This window comes from Lissotriton vulgaris, chromosome 6 (genome assembly GCF_964263255.1).
Source record: "Lissotriton vulgaris chromosome 6, aLisVul1.2, whole genome shotgun sequence".
Taxonomy (NCBI): Eukaryota; Metazoa; Chordata; class Amphibia; order Caudata; family Salamandridae; genus Lissotriton; species Lissotriton vulgaris.
The window spans coordinates 230,415,668-230,437,709 of record NC_141694.1 but is presented as its reverse complement, the minus strand read 5'-3'; the positions used below and the strand labels follow the sequence as shown (position 1 = coordinate 230,437,709).

Genomic DNA, 22,042 nt, shown 5'->3' with positions numbered 1-22,042 from the left:
ATTGTTGTTAGTGCAGCTTCATAATACGACTTCCCAAACCTGGAGCCACAATAAAGTTATAATTTATCAGACAGAGCAATAAAAAAAATCCATAGAGCATTTAATTAAAATAATTCATTGCTTGTTCAGAAACCGTTATAGATGGCTTCTAAGCACTTGGCGGGCACAAGAAAATGTGTTGGAAGCGGAGAAACGTCCACCCATGAGGCACACTGTGGAGTTAGGAGGGTACATTCTTGAACAGACGCATGCCAGTGGGTAGAAGCTGAGGCATGTATGATGTATAAGATTCCAAGAGGGCAAAAACGGTTGGCATGATTGTGGGACCATACGCCAGTATTATTATTATTATTATTATTATTATTAAATGGGATTTATAAAGCGCACTGACACCGTGGGTTTCCTGGCGCTGTGAGACATCAAATTCCAGAACTGAGGGTTAGTGCAGGGTTAGCAGGGTGGGGGGAAGAGAAAAGTTTTTAGCAGCTTCCTAAAATGGAGGAGGGAGCTGCTAGATTTGATGCACAGGGGAAGGGAGTTCCAGAATTTTGGGGCCAAGAATGCGAACCTTCGTCCGCCGAATTTATTGGTTCTGGTTTTAGGTATGCTGAGTGATTTGAGATGGGTAGAGCGGAGGTTGCGATTTGGACAGTAGGGGGTGATCAGAGAAACCAGGAAGGCAGGACTGGGGCAATTGAGGGCTTTGTACGTGAGACAGCCCAGCTTAAAGGCCACCCTTTGTTCGATGGGTAGCCAGTGCAGTTTGTGTATCATGGGTCTGGCAGATTGCCATTTGGGAAGTTTGAAGATGATCCGGGCTGCCTGATTTTGAACCACCTGGAGACGGTGGAGGAGAGTTTTGGGGAGTCCATGGTAGATGCTATTAGAGAAGTCCAAACGGGAGAGCACAAGAGAAATGATGACCTGTGTCAGGGCCGGCGTGGGAAGGAGATGGCAGACCTTCCGGATCTTCCTAAGCTGGAACGAACAGGATGAGATCACGGAACTAATGTGGGGTCGGAGGGAGAGCTCGGCGTCAATTATAACGCCGAGGCTTTTGACAGAGGTGGAAGGGGACGGCGGGGGGCCCAATTCGGACGGCCAGAAGTGAGTGCCCCAGGCAGAGAGACTGGCGCCTGGGAGGAGGAGCTCAGTTTTCCCGGGGTTCAGCTTCAGTTGGTTGGAATTCATCCACTCTAGTATGTGGCGCATAGCGGAGTGGAAGTTGTCTATTGCATTGGGGGAGTTGAGTGGAAAGATGATCTGCAGATCATCTGCATAGTTAAAAACTGTAATGTCCCACTTGCGAAGTGAGTGGAGTAGGGGACAGAGGTATAAGTTGAACAGCAGGGGTGATAGAGAGGAGCCCTGAGGGACTCCACAGGTTGTGGGGGTCATAGGTGCAGAATAGGGGTCCAGGCGGACAGCTTGGGATCTGTCAGTCAAGAAGGAACGGATCCAGCTGAGAGCAGAGTCGTGGATGCCAGCCTGTTCGACACGGTTAAGCAGGATGTTGTGGTCAACCGTGTCGAATGCGGCCGAGAGGTCTAGGAGGACGAGAGCCTGGGGGGTTCCTGAGTCGGCATTTCTTCTCAGCGTGTCGAGTACAGCCAGAATGACAGTTTCGGTAGAAAAAGAAGGTCTGAACCCGGCCTGATTAGGCTCCAGATAGCATGAAGACTCAATGAAGTTGGAGAGGCACCTGGTGACATGTGCTTCAAGGAGTTTAGAGAAGTAAGGCAGGAGCGAGATAGGGCGGTAATTGGACAATTCCGCTGGGTCTGCGCCAGGTTTCTTCAGTAGCGGGACGAGGACTGCTTTTTTGAAGGAACTCGGGACAGTGCCTGTGCTGAGTGAGCAGTTCAGGAGGGGTAGAATGCATTCCGGTAAAGAATGACAGACTCTTCGCAAGACTGATGGAGGACAGCCGTCAAGCGGGGATCCAGATTTTATCCGGGAGGCAAGATGTCTGGTCGGGGGAAATTTGGTGAGAGGGGCAAATTTGTCACTTGCTGACTGCAGCCAGAGGGAAGTAATGTTTTCTAGATTGTCCACATTGATGCATGGGACAAAGACAGGGCGAGTGTCTGACAGGTTCATGATGAATCCTTCAGCGTCATAGGCATTCCATTTGCGGGATAGACCACCAGCCATCCTAGGGGTGGGGGAGTGGCCGCTAATCGAGAAGGTAGTATCAATTAGATGGTGGTCGGACCAAATACAGGGTGAGACGGAAGGGGAGGAAAGAGTGAGGTTTTGGGTCCATATTTGGTCTAAGATACGGCCCTTGATATGTGTGGGCGAAGAGATTTGTTGCGACAGGTTCAGGCTGGAGAGGGCCTCAAAGGTCTCCAAGGCGTGGGGTCCAGCATCGGGGTCATTGAACCAGTAATTGAGGTCGCCGACAAGGGCGAATCTGGGGTGGGAGGTGAGAAGGTTGATCAACTGATCAGACAAAGTGGCTGCGAAATTAGGCATCGGGTGAGGGGGGCGGTAGAGAAGGAGAAAGGTTAGGGCCCCGCTATCTGTGTTCAGGCTGAAGATGAAATTGTCAACTCCCGGGAGGGGGATGGATAGAGTCGGGGTGGAGTACAGGTGTTTGGAAATTATGGCGGCTACCCCACCCCCAGGACGGTTTCCTGGCCGGTCGGCGCAGAGGATGTAATAATCTGGAGGGAGGGCTGCCAGTATGTCAGGGAGTGAGTCTGCGGTTAGCCACGTTTCAGTGAGCAGGAGGACATCAGGTTTTTCGTTCGAGAGAAGAATGAAGATATCAGCATGGTGTTTTACCAAAGATCGAGTGTTTAGGTAAAGAACTCTGATAGTGGAGTTGCTCTGAATGGGCAAGTTGGACGATACGGCCAGGTTGGTGAAGTGCCGATCTGGTTGACCGATGCCGGCCATGGTGATGCGTCTGATGGTAGAGGGGGAGGGTGAGAGGCTGGGCGACTGCCAGTCCCTTAAAGCGGTGGCCGAGTATGTAATGGTATGGCCAGCATGACCGGCCCCTGGGCCCGGTCTGGCGCGGACGGGCGCAGACGGGCTTGCCTTAGGCGCGCCTTCGGCGCGCAAACGGCGCGCCCGCTGCGCTCGTCCGCTGCGCTTCCGAAAATGGCACATTTTTATGTGTGTCAGAAAGGCGGTAGGGGGGGCGTGGCCTAAAAGGGGGCGTGGCCCGTGATCTCGGCGGTGATGGCGGCGTGGTGTGTGCCTTTTCCCAGGGTCCCGCGGGCAGCGCTGAGACCACTGAGGGCAGGAGAGTGTGGCCCCAAGGGGAGCAAAGGTGCAGCAGGTGAAGCTAAAATGGGGCTTTGTATTTTAAAAAAGCAAGTTGCGCCTACTCCCGGCTTTTCGCCTCAGGAGGAAATGTCAGACCGCGCTCGTACTCAGCGAGGTCTTTTATGAAGATTGCGGGGGGCGTGGCCTAAAAGGGGGCGTGGCCCGTGATCTCGGCGGTGATGGCGGCGTGGTGTGTGCCTTTTCCCAGGGTCCCGCGGGCAGCGCTGAGACCACTGAGGGCAGGAGAGTGTGGCCCCAAGGGGAGCAAAGGTGCAGCAGGTGAAGCTAAAATGGGGCTTTGTATTTTAAAAAAGCAAGTTGCGCCTACTCCCGGCTTTTCGCCTCAGGAGGAAATGTCAGTATAGGGGGACCCTCCCTCACACCGTGTCGTGTGCTGGTGACTTCTTCATTAGTTAAGTTATCTCACCTTTGTATAGCGTTCACCAGCAACCAATGTGAAATTTTGGCACTCAAACGTTTCATGGCAATGAGAGGCCGGCCTGTATGTGTGGTTGGGTTATTTGTGGTTGTTGTGTGTCCGATATGAGAAGAGTGGGTGTGTGCTTGAGGTCCTGACACATGCTCTGGTTCAATGAGTATCACTGTTTGCAGAGCATACAGTGGCCTTTTACAACAGGAAGCACTTCATTAGGGACCAGTGGTTCCTTGCCTGTTGCAGCAGCCCTCATAAGCGGAGCAGGCAGTGGCCATAATAATAGCTGTTTGCTGTCCTGAGGCCTGTGGTATTAACATTTTTAATGCAATAGATTAATGTGATAAAAGAAAACATTAATAAAAGCCAGTACCATTTACAATACAAAACTCACACTAGTACAAATGCAATGCATTAGATTTCGCAATTACAACAAAGTGAGCTATTGCCATTTTGCATTACACCATTTGATTAACCCCTTCCGTGCTCCCGTCGGCCAATAGCTGTTGCGAGCACTACCTGGCTAGTGCTGCGCATGTCCGTTGGCCGACGGGGCCCGCCCACTCGTTAAAACCGCCGCACCGCAGCGGAATTCGCACCGCGGTTAAGCGGTTAATGCTTCATGAAGGGGAAAAAAAACAATATCATTTACAATGCCAATAGCTCGAAACAATGTAATTGCGAGACCTATTGCATTGTAAATGCTTGTTTTAGAGATGCAGGAAGCTATTTGCATACAGATATCGCCTTTAAATGTAATAGATGTGTGTAGGAGCGGGACTTTAATATAGCCTTATAGCCCGCCGTAGCGGGCTATACCGGCTAGTAAAGGCCCGCTGAATCGTTAAAGGCCCGAGCCGAAGGCGAGGGACTTTAACGAAACAGCGGGACTTTAATAGCCGGTATAGCCCTGCTACGAAGGGCTATAAGGCTATTAGAACATTCTGCCACTAGAGGGCAGAATGTTCTAACAAATTAAACAAAGGGTTCTCGAAGCTCGAGGGGATATAAATCCCCTCGAACTTCGAGAAGCCTTTGTAGAACATTGGAATGTTGCTCTGCGGGCCTTTACCGGCCCGTAGAAGCTGGGAGCACTCCATTGTCTGCAATGGAGCTCCCAACATTCCAATGTTCTAATAGCCTGTATAGCCCAGCTACGAAGGGCTATAAGGCTATCAGAACATTCTGCCTCTAGAGGGCAGAATGTTCTAACAAATAAAACAAAGACCTCTCTAAGCCCGAGGGGATTTAAATCCCTCAAGCTCCGAGAGGCCGTTGTGAAAACATTGGAATGTTGCTTTGCGGACCTTTACCCACCTGTAGAAGCAGGGAGCACTCCATTGTCTTTAATGGAGTGTTCCACATTCCAATGCTCTAATATAGTTTAGTGCTGTTAAGAGATGGAGGGCTTACTGTTCTCAATCGGATAACGCTCACATTTTTCATACTTTTGTGTTATCTTGCAATCTTGTATTTATTTCAATGCTGTTCTCTTCACAGCAGGCAAGTTCAGTTTGCACATGCTACAGTTTTATGTGTCTTGGTAAAAGAATAACATTTTACATGTTGTCCTTCGAACCCTAGGAGTGGCAGAGGTGATTGTCCTGGTTGGCGGACGTCAGATGGTTGGAATGAATCAGAGGACGCTGACTGCTGTCACGTGCCTGAATCCACAGAACAGCAAATGGTATCCACTAGCTAGCCTGCCATTCTACGACAGGGAATTCTTTAGCGTGGTCAGCGCTGGAGACAACATTTACCTATCCGGTAAGAAACACGTTGATGACAGACTAGAAATATTTGTTTTGTTTGATAACAACAGTGAATTTTGCAACACCACATGTTACCCAGTGAATGTCATTAAATTAAAGCTTGTTTTTATGTTCCCTCATACTTTTATTCTTGTGCATAATGTACAAAACTAATTTCGTGAGGACTAAATTTGCAATACGTACTCGGTTGACTTGTTGGACTTATGAGATGGCTGCCTGTGTTAGGTGTACTCTCAATTTCTGTGCACTGGTGGTTGATCTCTTGTGCATTGCTCAATTTATTCTGGTGGCCTGAACTCCAGCACTTACTTTAGGATACCACATTTATCATAGCATACCATATGGTGGCAATTTGTTTTTTTGAGCTACACGAATGTTTGAAAATGTAATCTTCTTATAAATAGTTTGTGCTTATTTCCCTTGTGTTTCGAATGTTTCTAGCTTATTTTGTTAGGGTGGTTTCCATTCAATTCATTCCCATTACAGCAAAGTATACATCTGCATCTAAGAGTCCAAACCTCCTTGCTTTACTAGTTCTTGTTTAATATATATATATATATATATATATATATATATATATATATATATATATATATATATATATATATATATATATATATATATATATATATATATCTTAGATTCTGTTTGTAATTAAATCTGTACTGTCTTGTGGAAACATATCCTTCCCTGCAGGATGTTTCTTATTACGTTGAAAGACTCATATCCTTGATGGGTCTACCCTCCCAGGAAGGAACAAAATCTGCTCTGCTCGATGAGAAACCACTGCACCCTACTTACTATAAAGTAAATTAGAATGCATTTCCGAAAGATATATACACAACACGTCAGCAGGACGTGGTACAGGGTTGTAGCCACCTATGATGCACTGAGAACCGGCCAGTGAGGAGTTGTCAATAAAGGGATTAATAAAGAAACAAAAAACCCTGTGATCTGCATGTTGGAATTAGGCAAAATAGCAAGTGATACAAAATAAACTGCAGATACCATAGACCTAAAAAAATTATTTTTATCTCAAAATGAATATTTGAAACACATAATTTCAATAAGTCAAGACACATCACATATTTAACCCTCAAACTCAAATGATATAAAGTGTCACCTTATATCACTGTAAAGCAAGGGCAATCAGAAACACTCTCTTTTTCTGAGGTCTAAGGTGAAATTGTACTCTAGTGTTTAGGAGCCCCTATCACAGTGGTATTACTGTTTATTTATTGTCATTTAGTACATGGCATTCTGCAACCCCATTGTTACAACCGGTCTCTAATTTCTTTATAATAGGCGATTTGTGATACATCCACTTACCCATTATTCAGAAATTGTGCCAGAACCCAACTTTAATAACTTATTACAGTTAAGTTCTGACACTGCAATGCCTGGTGCCAGAGCCAGCAGATGGGTGGGGGGGGGGGGGGGGAAGCAGGTCAGGAGGTCACAGAGCAGCTGTTTAAAGAATGCAATCAAAACACTGCTATTCTTTCTTCTGCTCAGTTTATCTAGCTATACAGTGACAAGCATAAAATAGATAAATATGGCAACATAATTATTTTTTTGCACTCCTTAGGTAATTAGAGAAAAGATAGAATCTTTCTGAATGTTTACACTATAGATTGTTTTTTTAAAAAACCTAGCTTATATTGGTAAACAGTCAAAATATCGAGTTTTTAATTTCGACCTACACTAATATCGAGTTGCTAATATCGATGGGACAGAATATCGATGTCCAGAATATCGATGGCCAGAATATCGACCCTAAGGTAAGTAATATCGAAATTACTAATATCGATAGCATATATATCGATGTAAGTAATTTCGATTTACTAATATGTTAGAAATATAAGTTAAGTATTTAAATTAATTGTTATAATATGTGTTTAATATGTTTTTATAATTTAAAAATATATAAGAGTAAATAATATGTTTTACTACCACAGCGGGTTGTGGGTTTATAGGGGAATAGGGTGGGAAGTAATTTATTTGTAATTAAATAATTATTTTTCAATTATTAATTTATTTTGCAATTAAATATTAATTGGCAATGATTTATTTTAATTGATTAATTGATTAATTAATTGATAATTTATGTATATTTTTAACTAAATTATGTTTTACTACCACAGCGGGTTGTGGGTTTATAGGGGAATAGGGTGGGAAGTAATTTATTTGTAATTAAATAATTATTTTTCAATTATTAATTTATTTTGCAATTAAATATTAATTGGCAATGATTTATTTTAATTGATTAATTGATTAATTAATTGATAATTTATGTATATTTTTAACTAAATTATATGTTTTACTACTGGAGCGGGTTGTGGGTTTATAGGGGAATAGGGTGGGAAGTAATTTATTTGTAATAATTAATTTTGGGTAAAGGGGTATTTTTAGGGTTCAGGGTCAGTTTTCAGTTTTTGGGTAAAGGGGTATTTTTAGGGTTCAGGGTCAGTTTTCAGTTTTTGGGTAAAGGGGTATTTTTAGGGTTCAGGGTCAGTTTTCAGTTTTTGGGTAAAGGGGAATTTTTAGGGTTCAGGGTCAGTTTTCAGTTTTTGGGTAAAGGGGTATTTTTAGGGTTCAGGGTCAGTTTTCAGTTTTTGGGTAAAGGGGTATTTTTAGGGTTCAGGGTCAGTTTTCAGTTTTTGGGTAAAGGGGAATTTTTAGGGTTCAGGGTCAGTTTTCAGTTTTTGGGTAAAGGGGTATTTTTAGGGTTCAGGGTCAGTTTTCAGTTTTTGGGTAAAGGGGTATTTTTAGGGTTCAGGGTCAGTTTTCAGTTTTTGGGTAAAGGGGTATTTTTTGGGTTCAGGGTCAGTTTTCAGTTCTTTGGTAAAGGGGTATTTTTAGGGTTCAGGGTCAGTTTTCAGTTCTTTGGTAAAGGGGTATTTTTAGGGTTCAGGGTCAGTTTTCAGTTTATGGGTAAAGGGGTATTTTTAGGGTTCAGGGTCAGTTTTCAGTTTTTGGGTAAAGGGGTATTTTTAGGGTTCAGGGTCAGTTTTCAGTTTTTGGGTAAAGGGGTATTTTTAAGGTTCAGGGTCAGTTTTCATTTTTTGGGTAAAGGGGTATTTTTAGGGTTCAGGGTCAGTTTTCAGTTTTTGGGTAAAGGGGTATTTTTAGGGTTCAGGGTCAGTTTTCAGTTATTGGGTAAAGGGGTATTTTTAGGGTTCAGGGTCAGTTTTCAGTTTTTGGTTAAAGGGGTATTTTTAGGGTTCAGGGTCAGTTTTCAGTTTATGGGTAAAGGGGTATTTTTAGGGTTCAGGGTCAGTTTTAGGTTTTTGGGTAAAGGGGTATTTTTAGTGTTCAGGGTCAGTTTTCCCTACTGTTGCACCCACTGGAGTGGGAATAGTAATTATTGTTAAGTAATTATATATTATATATGATTCATTTTTTTTTATTTATTAAATATGTATTATTATTTTTTTTAACAATTATTACATATATTTAAATATGTTTAAGTAATTATTATGTATTATTTACAGTTTTTTTTATGTTATTTTAAATTTAAAAAAAATCGATATATTTAACAACGATATTTTTTACATCGATATTAAATTTTCGATATTTTGGTACTTACCATGTTGTACATAGGGCGTCGATATTTTTGCTATCGATATAATTACGCCGATATTTGTGTAGGTCGAAATTCTGTCTGTCGAAATTCTGTCATAGATCCCTTATATTAAGCTGTTTCTAATGTCTTTTTGCAACAGATAGGTAACAGTTTTTTGATGTATTTTAATTTTGCACTAGAAATACATTTTTAATATTCACGTTTGGTCTTTAATATGAAACAGCTATGAACCAAAGAATTAAGTGGTTTGTGGGAAAAGGTATGGTGTGACAATATATTATAAGGAATAAAGTTCCCCCTGCCACCCAGGCTCCCAGCCAATCGTGACGCTGCTGTCACCATGACAGCAGCATTGTGACTGGTCTGAGCGCTGTGGTTTGGTGCTCAGACGAGGACTGGAAGGCAGTGCATGTTCTCCACCCAGGCCGTGCATTAAAGCCTGGTGGAGAACACACAAAGTGCATGTGACTGTTTGGCCAGCCCAAGAGGGCTGGCCAAATCTTCATGTGCACTCAAAAAGCAAACCACTCTTCCTTGTGCTTTGGCCAGCCCAGCCCTGCCACCCCTCCCCCCCCCTCCCTAACCTGGCTCCGAATATACATATATTGTTTGCACTGCTTAAAGAGCAGTGGGGTGACGCTCCTCTGCCTTAGTGGAGGAGCCACCACTGAACAGATGGGCAGTATTCTCAGAAGAAAAACTGTCCTTCCCTCTGCACCCACCCCTGCTGTGCTGTCTTTTGACTGGCAGTAGCTCTGTGTCACAAAAGCTCTTCTGCTCTGAAATTGATAGCTGGCAGGAAGAACGTTTCTAATACCTCATCATGCCAGTGGCCATAAGCTATGGGAACGCATAGCATTTGCAATTACCTACCTGCTTGTTGCGAGGAGAAGTGCAGAGTACAGGAGAAAGAGCACTCGGAATGGAGAGAGCAGCGCAGCACTGACACCGCTACCATTCAGTGGGATGAATGCACGTACACACCACCTGGCTCTCTGTTTTAATTAAAGTCCCAATGTTATGAAATACATGCCTGTATCAGACACTGGCAGAGATGCATCTATTTCCAATGAGGACAGATGAAATGAGGAAAATTATTAATTTGCAGATGTTTTCTTTTTGTAGAACTGACGGCTTAATACTTTTTATGTATAAACAAATCATTATGAAAACTGTTGTTATGCATGTGGGGTTTAATTAATTAAGGAACATGTATCCTAAAACTTACAACAAGATACAGCTGTTTAAATATTATGTTCAATACCACCATAAACTTTGACTGGCATCTATATAAAGTCTTTACATGAATGTGCTCAAGCCCCGTAATCAAGCAAGCGCATGTAAAAGACGATGGTGGCCATCTTGGTTTGGTCAACTTTATATTGGGAAGGAAGGGGGCCGACCAGATAAGGACCCATTTTGAGGAGTGAAAAAGGCTGCTTTATTGAAACAGGTGCACAATACAATGAGCATCCCTAGCAACTGCCTTACAAAACTTAAAACCTCACTAATGCATCCGAATACCTGACCCCACCCCCGTGATACCCTCAACATGCCCCCACCCTGGCATTACCATATAACAACATTAAAATGTATTGCAGTAAAATTATACACTTTTATTAACCAACATCCTATGCCTGCATTTCTATAACAGTAACTCACCCAACCTTTCCAACTGAACTTAAAATTACCTGCCTACCCTTTCGCTGTCCCTGAACCCAGCTTCAACGGTAACCAGAAACTTCTGCCAACCCTGGCAAACTTTAAAAGCCCCGCTCTGAACCTGTTCCAAGCAACAATACAAACTACTACCCCTTGCACACCTGACCCAACAAAGATAGCCCTAACCCAAAACCATACTTCGGAGAGAAAACTAAAAATACTGGTAATGGGGGGGGGGGGGGGGGGGTGGGGTGGAAGAGGGGTTGGGGGGGGGGAGGGGTGGGAGGAATGTCTTCACTATTGGTACTACGCTCCCAGCCACCAGGTCACCAAACCTAAAATGGTGGCTGGGAGCGTTTGCCCTCTAAACATATATTTGGGCTACAAATATGTAGCCCAATCTAAAAATCCAAAGTGGACGAACGGGGGCCTGCCCCAGCCCCTCCCAAACCGCCCAGGGGGGGAGACCTCTCTCTTTTCAGCTGCCCTCCCCAAAGCCCCCTTGCCTGAAATACAAGTAATAGTGCAGTTTTCTGATGTAACACAGAACAAAATAAAGGAAGTGTACCATCATGCTGCTGTCCTTGTCTCGCCATCAGCAACAACACAAGAGATCTCAACTCACTGAAGAGCCGGTCTGCAGTGCAAGTGGGAGTGACCAGTGGAATCCATTGTCATTCTCCATTTCCCACTGCAGAGTCTTACAATAATTGAAGTGAATGCTGTCACTCACAGTGTGTCACAACTAGCAATGTGCGGATTGGCTGCGCTGACTCATATATATGCCTTGTCTATGTTGTGATTTTTATGTATTTGGAACTGCTCTGGAGAGACGGTAATGCGGTCTCAAGTCCAGTCCTAAAAATACCTGGTTTGGATTATGCCTGGTTTGGATTATGCCAATAAAAGAGTGGGCAAACTGAGTGTAACTGCTGCATTGAACGCTTCTACTTCTAAGTAATTTAAAAGACTCTTTAAATAATTTGAGCAATTCCACTCTTACTCTTATATGAATATAATAAAATTACTTTTGTCTGTGCCATAATGGGTTAATTCAGCCACCAACCGACTCTACAATAAAATAGGCCTTTCTGTCATGTTAAATGACTTTGGTTGGAAGGATTGAATTTTAAAGAAATGCTGCACTGTCCATCAACTACCCTAAATTATACGAATGGCTTTAAAAACACACGAAGCTGCACTGCAACAGCAATCGGTCCACCACAGCAGAAAAATGGCCAATCAATTCTGCCTGGGCATTGTTGCTGTATTCTAATATTTGCATTTTACCCGAAAATTAAATTCCATGAGTAAATAGGAAAATAATCATGGATACATTCTCACTTATATGGTAGGACAGGACTAGCCAATTACGATTTCTTAATGTATTTGCCCTATACATTATTTTGAACTAACAAGTAGTATCCCCTTTGGGAAAAATAACTTTGTTGATTTTCAGTACTTCTAGTAGGTGAAACTATCTAGTTTGGTACAGACCAATCAGTTACTCTGGTGCTTCCTTAGTCACCAGTCAATGGCTGATTTCACCAGCGAGTGGCTTGTTGCACAATTCTATTTGTAGGGGTATGCAATGTAATTCTTTTACAATTAATGTGCATATTATTAGTATACTTGATGGGATAATAAGATTGATTGGTGAAAGGAATGCTCTGTTGAGGCAAATGAAGTAGAAGGCATGATTGTGAACTTCAGCTCCTGTACCAGGATTATTATGCAAATTCACCCTCAAAACGCTAATTCTAGAGAAAGGTTTATTCTGTTATATATATATATATATATATATATATATATATATTCTGCTCGGCTTCAGAACTCGTTTATCCAAAGAACCGCACTCGTGGAACCAAAGTTTTTGCAGTGCTCACACCATCAAGTTTTATTCACAAAGTTTTAACAGACGCGTTTCAGCATTACGCCTTCATCAGTGTCAGTTACATTGTGCGAGTTAGCCTGGGATATAGCTGCAGACAATCATAGACATGGTTGACGGACTACATTTCTGTCTGGGTCGCGCCATCTTGGAACATGTAAATACATATTAACATTCTGGTGCGTTTATTACCACATTGGAAAACTAGGTGAAAATTGCCGTGTATCGGCATAGCTCCCCGTGTTTGCACATCCGGGGAGATTGTTGGGGGCTTAGAGCCGTGCAGCCCCCTCATTTCAAGGTTTCCAAATGTCCATCAAGCCATGTATTGGCGAGTCTTATATTCCAGCTTACTCTAGTGCAATTTATTTACAGTGCCACAGCCATATTTCATACTATGTATATTTTCCTGAATTCAGTCTTGAAAAGGGGGAAACATATAGTGAAAACTTAACTAATATTTCAATCCATATTGTTTCAGTGTCATAGAACCACAAATATGGAAGGGAATGGTTGATCCCTAGTGTACTGGGAGGTAGGTGTCTCACTCAACTATTTCCCCAGATGTACAGCCAGTTCTTCCCCGCTGTTCAATCCCAGTGGTGCTTTGGTCATAAGGTCTATAATGTACCTGGATTCCAAGCGTCTCAATTTTTTTAACCCTGATTTTTAGTTCGTGAATCGTGCTTCCGATATATCTTAGCCCACATGGGCAGACCAAGCAGTAGACTGCATAGCTTGTGCTGCATGTCAGAAACTTGTTGATAGGTTTAGAAATGCAGGCGCCAGGGATGTCATATTTCCGCACCCTTTTACTTCCTGTGCAGGCCTTACATTTCCCGCAGGGGAAAAAAAAAACCCAACTCTGCGATTTTAACTGTCTTTTGTGTTGTTTTTTTGAAATGGCTTCTCACTAAGGAGTCTCTCAGTGACCAACTAAAAATCAGGGTGCTTGAACATCAAAGGGCAATAGAGAAAGCAGACCCAGCATACCCTGTCGCGAGACATTTTGACCAAGTACATCAAAGAGACAGGAGTAAACTGCAATACTTTGGCTTAGACTGTGTGCCCGAAAGTCCGAGAGGTGGGGACAGGTTAAAAACATTGAGACGCTTGGAATCCAGGTACATTATAGACCTTATAACCAAAGCACCACTGGGATTGAACAGCGGGGAAAAACACGGGGAGCTATGCCGATACACGGCAATATTCACCTAGTTTTCCAATGTGGTAATAAACGCACCAGAATGTTAATATGTATTTACATGTTCCAAGATGGCGCGACCCAGACAGAAATGTAGTCCGTCAACCATGTCTATGATTGTCTGCAGCTATATCCCAGGCTAACTCGCACAATGTAACTGACACTGATGAAGGCGTAATGCTGAAACGCGTCTGTTAAAACTTTGTGAATAAAACTTGATGGTGTGAGCACTGCAAAAACTTTGGTTCCACGAGTGCGGTTCTTTGGATAAACGAGTTCTGAAGCCGAGCAGAGTGTTATTGCAGTCACCCATTACCGCATACCGCACCCGCCCGCGAGTGCCCTGATTTTCCAGTGGGACAGGGAGCGTGGATATATATATATATATATATATATATATATATATATATATATATATATATATATGTATATATATATGTGTACAATGCAGTAGCTGCAGATAGAAAGCAAGCAGTCTTAAGGGCTTGATTCTTCCACTGTACTTTACTAATACAGGTTCCAGACTGCCTTAAACCGAATATTAAGCCTGATTAACGAAAGGCTTTCTCCTGGATTAAGGCAATGTTAGAGCTGGTTTAAAACTGCTGCTCCTGTATTGGATGGTGTAAAGGCTATCATTTCTATTTTAAGACAAGCTAATGACTGCTGACCGAATGGCTCCGTGTCTGAATGCTTCCTGCTGCCAGATGTGGTGATATCATGAATTAAAATCCTAGAAAAGTGTCAAAGCCTTCCACCCTTCTGAGGTGGAGAAGTTGAGTACCATAAATTGGGTAAGATTGCATCTGTTATTTTCAGTGCTTAGAAGTGGCAGAAGTGCAGTATTCAGCGCTCTATAAAATCAAGTTATTATTAAGATTGTCTTAAGCCTTAGAAAAACCTTAATTCATCAGAACCATGCTTCCACGCTTCAACACACTTAAGCGTGGGGAAAACTGACTGTGACAATAGCACAATAGTACTTTTATTTCTGGTTCTTATGATATTCTTCATTGCCTGCAGCGGTAGAACTGCAGCACAACCCCTCTACAATGCTCTGTTGGTCTTTGACGTTGTCATTGTGTATGTTCTCCCAGGAAGCCCCAGTGGCATATTTAGAGGATTGACAGGTCTCTTTCAGCCTCACATAAAAGGTTTCCCCTAAAGCTGACAGAGAGGTGGTAGTTAACCATGCTGTCTTAGCGGTTTGCCCATACACATTGTTTTACGGAAAACCAGGAGTCGACAGCTCGTACCCGCCTCTATAATATCTTTCAGTCAGGTGTATGTCTGTGGCATTTGACTGTCAATGTCTGTGAATATCACTGGTTCCTGGTTCTTTGTAGTTTTACAGAATGTGCGTTCGGCGCGTGCACTGCAGGAACCCTCAGTGCGCAAGTGTCTGTCGCTGGCTGGAGGGTCACGTGAGGCAGTAACAGTTTACCTGTCAAAAACATGACAGATCATGTGGCATGCAGACGTCATCCTTAATTTGTTTTCAGTTCAGTGAGCAAAATGAAGAGTCTCAAACTTTGGCAATCATACTTCAAGTAATTATGCTCCTAAAACATGTTTATAAAAAGAGGCAAATTGAATCACTGGCCCTTGATTAGTTAAATAAAAAAAAATATGTGTCAGGGCCAACGTTTTCATGACGTGGAAGGAGTGCCTGCAGTGAGCATTGTAGAGATTTAAGAAGAGTTTTAAGGCTGTTTCATGGCATGTTAAACATTAACCTCTTGAGTGTAGGCAATGGCCGACCCCGCACTTCTTCTCTAGTGCGTGTGTCGGCCATGAGCCGACACTAGGAAGGTAAACCAAGGCACTTGGTGTGCTGCCCCAGAGGAAGACCTTTATTTAATTTTAAGCGCAGGCTTCCCGGCAAGAGCTTTCCGAGAAGCCTGAATGTTTTTTTTAACTTTACTCTGATGACAATACAACACGTGCACCTAAAATGTAAGAGGATGTGTGGATTCATGGTGGAGAGGCATATGTGTAAATTGTGGCTTGTTACTTAGTAAATTTTAAATATGTGAAGTATTGTTACAGTGGTACTACTTTACATGCTTAAAACGCAGCAAGTGTGGCATTACACTTAATATAATAAAAAATTGCACACCAATATAACAAGTCTTGATAAAAATTAAGCTACATCCATATCCAGAGCGGTGTCATAGTGCAGTCCTGTAATGCACCGTAAAAGACTCGGTGGGAGCCTTAAGTGAAGGTTCACCATTGCTGGTCAACAGTTTGACCGAATTAAACATCATTGAAACGTAGTGCATAGAATGGATTTTTAGGTGTGTGTTTTTCCTAGTTTATTGCCTTGAGCAGCGCCCTCAGATCAGCACATTATGCATTGCAATATTACAACATTTCATCCCTTCCGAAAGATACCTGGGAAATGTATTACTTTTCCCTAATATATACCAGGACAGGAGTTAAGATAAATTTCACCTCACTAGAGCAATCTTTAAAAAATAAATAAACCTTTATCCATGCAACTCCCAACATTTTAGGAGGTGTAATAGTATTTTTTCTGGTCTTGGGATTCAGTCCTGGCCCAGTAAACATTTTGCACAAAAGTATTCTGTTTTCATGGAAAAGATATTTCATCGCTGTGACATTTCACTGACATGAGGTTTTATCAGCCTGATTTCTGAAGGCTGGCTGACTTTCTTCCTTTTGGAAATTCATTATAATGACGGAATTCCTTTTCTAATAAGTAATGTCCAGAGTTCATGTGCTATGTCGCTGAATTTCCATTTTTGTACAGACTTCATCAAAAATAGTGGATGGCTTCCTTCTGGGCCTGTCTGCAGGTGCAGAACAGGATCATGATTTGACCCCACGAGGCAATGACAGATGATTATGCCTAGTCATTATAAGTTCTACAGTCCTGGGGCACACCAGTGTTGTCAGATGTTAGTGTAAATAGTTCAAAGAAAGCAAAGAAACCCTGCAGCACCTAGAATGCATTAGGCTATCACAAAATCCAGGACTGGGAACAAAGTTTGTAATGACCTGGAGGGAGGGCGGTGGTCATCCTAACCACACGCTTTGCCTTACCATTTGCAATCGAGAGAAAAATAGCTTATTACAACATCACAATGTATGCTAAACAGCTCATGGCACGATAATATAGAGACTTGAAATGAGATGCTGTTATTTGTCCCTGGTCTTCATCCCTTTTTTAAATCACAATTAAGTTCCATTTTATCTTCATTTCTAATAGTGAAATAACTCTTTATGATGTCGTAATGCCTCATTCAGTGGGATTACTGCCCTTTAATGTTGGCTTGGTTTTTAATGCGGCAACCTTGTATTCATTATGCAGAACTTTGGTAATAGCAGGAAACACATTAGCTTGCTGTGCCCGCACACTATCAATCCTGCCTTTGTGGGCTCCCCATGATGGAGATTACATGCATTGTGTTTTCCTGAAAGTCATGGTCCGGTTTTGGCATCAAATTCGTAGTGATAAATGTATTTTGTGCTGTGCTAATTTGTGTTTGTTGTTTGCTCCTGATTCTGGAATGAAATATTACCATCAGATGACAAGCTATTGTAACAGAATGAAGCTGCATACTCTTAAGCAGTGGAAATACATAATTTGTCTTGTCTTATCAGTATGCGGCTGCCTCACAGCAGTCTGTCTTTCTGCAGGCTGCATCTCTGGGGAGAAGTCGCTTACCACTGCTTAAGATGTGCACCATTATCGCCCGTCAGAAATAGGCCCCTGAACTAGAGTGTGCTGGAAAGGCGATGAATATTGATGATAAATAACAATATGCAGGGTTGTAACAATGCGAGTATTGGTCACACACGTTACAAAGACTTTCCGCGTTAGTTTCCCCTACTAACTTCCTCCCCACACTCACTCACGCTCGTAAACTGTCCTTTAAGTAAAGTTGGTGCAACTTTATTAAGTTCGGAAGAGTGCCACTGGTGTCCATATTTTTAAGAGGTGCAGTGAAAGTGATTCTAAAAATGTAATAATAGTTTCCATGTGGAAAAAAGGAAAATAAAGTTGTCTGAATTCATCTCCCTTCATGCCTTCAGATAGTTTACCCTGTGGGCATCCCCCAGGAGCAGGTTAGTGTGCAACAGACCTATGCCTACATATCTACATAATTCGACCCAAATGCATAATGTATGTGTTAGTGTATACCTTGGGAATGTATAACTTTTCTACAAAACTATTTTAAACCAAGATACTGCTTTTCCTCTCAGTTAATGGGACTCTATAAATCTCCCATTTTGAGTGAGAGTTTGGCTTATCTGGAAAGACAGCAGCACAAGTGTTCTGATAGTTTTCTGGAAGTCTATAGCAATCCTTTCCATCCTTGCGCAAATCCCAGTTTGGTCACACATTTTTTATTTCCTCCTACATCAGGATTACAACTGGTGTGGGAGTACCACAACCCATACGTTTTTGTCCGAATAATTTTTCAGCAATTAACTCCTGGTGCAGGGTGTTCACACAACCAACTACATCTGAGTCTGTGCACTTTGGAACTAGGAAAATCTCACAGCATAACAGCATCTACCCCCTTTCTGCGGTCAGAAGTGCAAATGTTGATGCAATTGCAAATCTGACAACTACTGCACCCCTTGGCATCATTATTCAGCAGGTTTGCATTTAACACCCAGGATAATATTGTAGCCATAATGGTCAGACCAGCTGAATAGATGTTGCTCTTTCTGTCACGTTTCACTTAAGGGCAGCTCATTAATAATCAGTACCACTAACAGCAGTGTATTTTCACCTATTGACTCCTTTTCACTATTTCTGCTTTTCACCATTTCTGCTTTTCTTTTGAGAGTTATAGACCATCACATTGTCACGCGTATTCCACCAATATCTTCGGGAATGAAAGCCAGGGTACCCTACAGCCATTGTTCTCTGAGGCTTTGTGTATTTGCTAGGTTTTGCACTTGGGAAATACATGGAATCATCTGCTTCCCATAAATGAAATGTCTTGTCCTATTTTCTGATTTTATTGAAAGGACATTCCACAGATTAAGACAGTAGGTGATTTCACTTATTTGAATCCTTTAAGCTGTCCTCCTTGGTTTTCAGGTGGCATGGAGTCTGGCGTCACGCTGGCAGATGTCTGGTGCTATATGTCCTTACTGGATAACTGGAACCTTGTTTCCCGCATGAATGTTGCCAGGTGCCGGCACAACAGCCTGGTGTATGATGGCAAAATTTATACCATTGGAGGTCTTGGTGCAGCAGGCAACATCGACCATGTTGAAAGGTAAAGATCCGAACGTTATTTGTTTACCTAATTATTAAATTGATAATATCTGCACTGGATTGTAATTAGGAACCCTTTCATGGCATGCTACTGAGGTGTCAGAATTTTGATTGTCTTACTTATTCTTTCCCGCCTTGTGGATGTTATGACAGCTCAGATTGAGAAGGACCACAATATTTCATAGACACTGTAAAGAAACACAGACTCCTTCTCTAACTTTCTCATTTTTTGATCGTCTGTCACACTCTGTTCGTGTTGTTGAATTTAACATCTGACAAATCATTCACTGGCAAGCTCCCCAAGTACGAATATTAGATTTGAATTTTTGTTGTGTTTGTAGTTGCTGTTAGAAATGGGGTCTCTATTCGACAGAGGTATGTGCCCTGTCTAAGTAGGGACCACAATGCTAGTCAGGATAAGTCACAACACAACCTAAATTATCCTGTGCTCACCCTCTCGTAGCTTGGCACAGCGCAGGCAGGCTTAACTTCAAAGGCAATGTGTAAAGTATTTGTGCAATAACTCGTATAGAAAAGCAGTAAAAACACCACAAAAGGACTCCACAACAGTTGAGAAGAATAGTGAATATTTACCTAAGTATAATAAGACCAAAACAACACAAATCCAATGTGTAGAAGTTGAGATATGTAATTTTGAAAAAATAAATGCAGTACTGCTCTTAGAAGCAAGTAGAAGTAAAAAGGTTACATTAGGTCGTGCTAGAATGGGGCATAGTCAAAGTTTGGGCCTACCGCAATGGAGCACCAGACGGCTACAGTTCCCACACAGGCCTCGGTCAACAAAGTACCTTTCCTGGTCACAAGCAACAAGATGCATCGATTTTCACCACGCTGTGAATGTGATGTCAGTTACGAAGAGGGGTGATTGAGTTGAGGTGTCGAGCGGTGTGCTGGGTTCTGCTACGCAGTCGAGGGGATGGGTCTATCTTACCAAGCTTCAGCGGTGATACTCTGTCCGATGAGTGGATATCTTGGGGCATAGCACTGCTTCTGAAGCGAGGTGCCAATTTTAATCCTTCAATTGTGTTGATACACCATTTCTGCTACAAGCAGACAGGAGATGCTTCAAAATCCGTGCTGCAAGTATCTGGGCCACTTCCAATGAGCCAGGCACAGGAGCAGGGGTTGAGACTTTGATATCCCTGAGTCTTAACAGGAGGGGGACAAACATGCCCTTGTGAGTAGGCAGAGTCCAGCTCTCCTTCAGCAGAGTCAGAGAGCAACAGACAGCAGGGTCACAAGCAGAAAAGTAAGCCTTCCAGATCAGCAGTCCAGTTGAGTCCTTTGAGCAGCATAGCAGCTCTTCTGACAGAGGTTCAGGTGTAGGTCCGGAAGTGTTTGATTTGTGTAGGTCAGGGACCTACACAACAGAGCTTTTGAAGTAGAGTTGACATCAAAGGCTGACCTCTGTATGCACACAATCCCTTTCAGCCCAGTACAGTCTGCCAGGCTAAGCCTGGGGGGTAAATCAGTGCTTTGTGTGTGTAGACAGGGCACTACATATTGAAGTGTAAGTGTCTGCCCCTCCCATTCCCCCCTGATCAAGAAAACCCATCAGAATGCAGATGAGCCCCATCTTCCTGTGTTTGTGGCTGTGTAGAGGGAATGCACAAAGTGTAGCTTTCACCCAACTCCTACATGTATTGGAGATGGACTTTAAGGCACAAAAGAGCTAAGAGCAGCGAAATTTACACTTTCTTAAAGGGGCATTTCTAAAACTGTAATGTTAAATCCCAATTCACCAGTAAAGAGGATTTATCAAGACCATTCCAAACACATGAAACATGAAAAAGCTACTCCTCTCTGATCAGGAATTACAGCTTATCAGTGTATTAAGGAATTTCTTATGCTAGCCTATAAGAGGAGTGGGCCTCACAGTAGTGAAAAATGAAGAAGACGGTTTATCACTACCAGGTCATGTAAAACATAAACGTACATTTTCCATAACACCCTGCCCTTTGGGTTACCAAGGGCCTTTCTTGGGGGTGACATATATGTACTAAAAGGGGAGTTTAAGGTTTGGCAAGTAGTTTTTAATGCCAACTCAAAGTGGCAGTAAACCGCATACACAAGCCCTGCATTGGTAGGCCTGTGACAGGTTTCAAAGGCTACTTGTGAAGATGGCTCAATCAGTGTAGCAGGCCCGCTGGTAGCATTTAATTTACAGGCCCTGGGTATATGGTATACCACTTTACAAGGGACTTACTGGTAAATTAAATAAAACAAATAGGTGTAAGTCAATCATGATGTTTAAGGAAGAGAGCATATGCACTGTAGCACTAGTTATCAGTGGGACAGTGCTCAGAGTCCTAAAACCAGCAAAACAAGGTCAGAAACGTAAAGGGAGGCAGGCAAATCGTTGGTCTAACAGTTGCAAAGAGTGAACAGTTTGAGCATTTTAAGAACTGAAGCAGAAGTTGATTTCTAATACTAATGATTGTTAAATATCATATAACTTTGCTTAGCTGAATAATTCTTTTTCATACTTTTTTCATAGACAGTGCATGGTGTCCTCCCGAAATGCTCTGAGGCATATTTTTTCTTTGGCCCTCTGAACTGTAAATGGATTTAAGAATAACATTTAAAGTAACATATCAGAAGAGAGTATGAACATATCAGAAGAGAGTATGAATTATCTGTGGGGTCAAAATTAAAGAGTGAAGTTTTCAGAAGAAAATGATTCAAAGCTGGATATGGATGTGCGGGGATTACCACAATACAGATTTGATATCGTGCAGTTCTATAGTTGCTCAGTCTGCACTTTTCCAGAGGTTTTTAGGGTTTATAAAACGGAGGCATATTTGCTAAAGTTACAAAAACAGATCAATGTTGAATGGGAATGCAGTAACTGCACTGTTGCCTTGGGTGAAATCATATTTACATTTAATGTATTTCAGCTACACTAGCATGTTCGTGTAAATATCAGAGGAC

At 42.5% G+C, this 22,042-nt stretch overlaps 1 protein-coding gene across 1 annotated transcript in view; it reads left to right on the top strand.

Moving 5' to 3' along the window:
- KLHL29 (kelch like family member 29) overlaps window positions 1-22,042 on the top strand; it is a 729,019-nt gene that overhangs the window by 641,738 nt on the left and 65,239 nt on the right. The window contains exons 8-9 of the mRNA XM_086926271.1: window positions 5,297-5,479; window positions 18,911-19,091. Coding sequence (XP_086782397.1) covers window positions 5,297-5,479; window positions 18,911-19,091 — 364 coding nt within the window. The remainder of the gene's footprint in view (window positions 1-5,296; window positions 5,480-18,910; window positions 19,092-22,042) is intronic.